The following is a 3,803-nucleotide window of genomic DNA, read 5'->3' on the forward strand; positions in this document are numbered from 1 at the left end:
AATATACAGTATGTGGCAAAGACGGTACCTGGAGTTGAAGCCTTCCTGGACATCAGATAATTCATACTGAGAAGAAGCCATAGAGATGTAAAGAATTTCCTGAAGTCTTTAACTATTGCTCAGACTTTCCTTAACGTCAGAGTACATATCCTGGGGATGAATCCTAAGAACTGCAGTGAATATGATAAAGCCTTTAAATTAAGTCCAATGGGGATCTTGATTTCATGTACCGAGAGATCATCACCTGAGCAGGAATCAAGTGTCAGTGTCTTAAGGGACTGGGCAACCCCAGCCCCTCTATAAAGTTACTATTTTAACTTTTTTCATGCTTATTTATTTATTTTGAGAGCAAGCGAGTGAGAGAGAGTGAGCAGGGGAAGAGCAGAGAGGGACAGAGGGAGACAGAGACTCCAAAGCAGTCTCCAAGGTTCCAAGCTATCAATGCAGTGTCCAATGCAGGGCTTGACCCCACAAAATGTGAGGTAATGACCTGGCCAAAAGTGAGATGCTTAACTGAGCCACGCAGGTGCCTCTATAAATTTACAACTTTAATATGAATTTTCATTCTGTAATAAACTAATACTTGCAGCAGTGTGTTCTCATATACTCCTCACCCCCTTCCCTTGTTCCTGGCATCGGACATTACTCTGGTACTTTTGACAAAACATATAACTAACAATGGCACATTCATGCAATAGAATTTCAGAATTATTATATTTCACTAATTTTAATTCTTTTTCCCTCTGCAATGATGCAATCCCAAACAGCAATTTTTCCTTATCATCTCCTTGCAATACCCTTTGCTCAGATTTTCAGTCTGTCCTAAATTCTTTACAGTTTGAGAAGGCCTGTTCTAGTGTTTATTTTTATGTCTAATATGGGATTTGTCTGGTGTTTTTCTCATGTGTTTAAAGGTACTGTGACGAGGGGCGCCTGGGTGGCCTAGTCGGTTAAGCGTCCGGCTTTGGCTCAGATCATGATCTCATGGTTCGTGGGTTCGAGCCCTGCATCGGGCTCTGTGCTGACAGCTAGCTCAGAGTCTGGAGCCTGCTTCGGATTCTGTGTCTCCCTCTCTCTCTGACCTTCCCCTGTTAGTGCTGTCTCTCTCTGTCTCTCAAAAATATATAAAAAACAGAAAAAAATTTTTAAATTAAAAAAATAAAGGCACTATGATGAACACTGAGGTGCTTGGAGATGCAAACTGATAGAGAAAGTGATTGTTCCTATTTAATATGATCATTAGAAATACAGAGATGAAGCGCCATGGCCCCTACCGTTCAGAGACTTTCAGTCTAGAGCAAATGGTTAAATGGTTGAAACAGGATTGTGGGGTCACTCCAAGGGAAGGGTGATTTACGGGGGACTATGGCTTCATTTCTCTGTGGTTTTCTGAGTACTGATATGGTCCTTGAAGGCATTCCCCAAAGAAAAGAGCTTTTAGTAGTATTAGTGTGACTTTTAATTGTTTGCCTTACTAAGAATAAGATCTATTTGACCCGTAAACGTCATGGGGCTTAGGGGCACCAACCCCACTGCCTGACAGCAATGCAGTGATCCACTTGACCTTGGCCACCACCTGCATGTACCAGCACCCTTTGCCCTACATTTTCTTTATACGAACCTGGAAGAATGTTCAGCAGTTTGGAGACAGTGTTTGAGATGTTAGTCCACTGCACTCTCAGTGTTGGCCTTCCTGAAGAAAGTCCCTTTCTGGTTTTGCCACCACTTCTCTCTGCTGTTACCTGGTGTGCGGGGAGGGGTGCAAGAGCACTGTCTCCAGGGTCCTAAACAGATCAAGTTGGTCCACTCAAAATAGACAACATCCAAAGGCAGAGAGATAAGACGTGAGATCAGAAAGGAAGTGATTTCAGGGAGGCTAACACTGGGGAGATAGCTGACTGATGTCTCAGACTGTCTCCAATGTGCTGGAAACCCGGGTTTATGGAAGGGAAGGGGGGGGCAAAATTGAGTGGGCACCTGCAGGTCGTCAGTGAAAGTTCATTCTGTCACTGTCTAGGAGTGGGGTCCTTCTGGCTCAGGGCAGTCCTTGTGGCTTGAAGGGTAGTTCCAGTTCCCCTCAGCATTGTCCTCAAGGTTTTCCTATTGAGCCAGGAGACAAGCTGGAAGGAACCCAGTGGGAAAGATTGAGGTCAAAAGGAGGTAGTGGAAGTCCTCTTTCTTGTCTTCCGAATTTGTCAGCTGTCTAAGCAGGGTCGGGCCTGGTTAGTACCTGCATGGGAGAATTTGTCAGCTGGGAGTGCCAGCATGGGTCTGTCTGGAGCCAGTGCTCCTGCACCCTTGGGTCTTGCTAACAAAGTAATTACCACAGTCTATCGGATCTCATCTCTCCTAGTTACGATTGCGTGCGTGTGTGCGTGTGTGTGTGTGTGTGTGTGTGTGTGTGTGTGTGTGTGTGTGTGTGGTATCTTCCCTGGGAACTCAGCAGTTGTTTGTGTTGAGTCAGAGGGTGGCCGTGAGGGCCTCCGGTGTGCTGAGTCTGCATTCTCTTGGGTGGTGCCACTAAGCATGGGTGTTGGCAAGCAGCATCAGCTCTGACAAGGAACTGGTGGAAGATGCCAATTCACAGACCCCACTCCAAACCTGCAGAATCCCCATTTCTTCTATGGGCCCTAGACACCAGATGCTTTATATGCACATTAAAATGGAAAGCACAGTACTGATTATCTGCCTGGGTTTACAATAAACATCCCATGGCGAGTTTTAAGAACCAGCATCACCTGTGCCCTCAGCCAGAGTCTTCTATTGGTCAAGATGAGTGCATCAGTGCTGCTTTATCTATGAGCTTCAGGTGATCCTCAGGGGACGCCAGGGGAAGCACGAGGATTCCCAGAAGTATTCGGGAGGGCTGCATCTGGCTTTTGGTTGAAGAGATGATGATAGTCTGTTCGGTGTGGACTTGCAAGGGGCAGGTCAGTGAAGCCCACATTCCCTGAGCTGTGGCAGGATGTGTGGCTGTCTGCGGGAAGGCAGGATCTCTGAATCCAGGGTCGAGATACAGATAATTGTCAATTCAAGAGGCGCTTTTTTTCCTGAATCTTTCCTGTGAATAAGTCAAGGAGAGGGTGGCGTTTTCTGCATTTCAAGATTGATTTGCCTCTGAGGTAATGAGAGCAGGTGAAGAGGCTGTGCTGAGGTCTTTAAAGGCCTGCAGGTGTGATTTCTCCACATAATATCACCCGATGAGCACTCAGAGCAGAAGGGAGAGGAAGGAATGGCTGCTTCTCAGGTAACCTTGTCTTGACTTGGCTGAGGGACTGTGTCCTCGTTTCTTACTCAAATGCTATGATTTTAGACCTTGCAAACATTTGTTTTACCTCTGATTCACATGCCTGGCAAATGCGTTTTGAACTTGTATTTATCCCTTTCATAATAATCTAATTCAGCTCTTTAGGATTTTCCTGTGTTACATCTCCGGGCCTTCTCTCCATTCTCTCCCACCGGGCTTCCCGTACAACGTGAAGACTCCTACCACGAATTCATGCCCTGCAACTATTGAAAATATTCCCACTGTGATAGATCACTGCGGTGCTGTGTTGATAGCTAAGATCCTCTCTGGAGATGATCTGGTTTGGGGACCCCAGTGAAGGGGTAGAATATAGAATATTGAGATCCTGTCTGGGTGTGGCCCGAGTCTATGTAAACCAGTTAATGAACATGAATAAACAAACAAGATGACTGTTGGGCCCAAAATAAGTGAGGGTTCTGAAAAAGAGAGTCTTGCTCTCTAGATTTCTTCAAAAAGAGACTATTTAAAATATGTTACAGATTATAGAATGTGAGGC

General features: G+C 45.5%; 1 protein-coding gene across 1 annotated transcript in view; it reads right to left on the reverse strand.

Annotated features, from left to right (window-relative positions):
- Window positions 1-2,767: 2,767 nt before the first annotated feature.
- The window catches only part of LOC115279879 (zinc finger protein 345-like), a 9,806-nt gene continuing 8,770 nt past the window's right edge, over window positions 2,768-3,803 (reverse strand). Inside the window, exon 3 of the mRNA XM_029924380.1 lies at window positions 2,768-2,977. Within this exon, the coding sequence (XP_029780240.1) occupies window positions 2,768-2,977 (210 nt within the window). The remainder of the gene's footprint in view (window positions 2,978-3,803) is intronic.

The sequence above is a fragment of the Suricata suricatta genome, chromosome 16 (assembly GCF_006229205.1).
Source record: "Suricata suricatta isolate VVHF042 chromosome 16, meerkat_22Aug2017_6uvM2_HiC, whole genome shotgun sequence".
NCBI lineage: Eukaryota > Metazoa > Chordata > Mammalia > Carnivora > Herpestidae > Suricata > Suricata suricatta.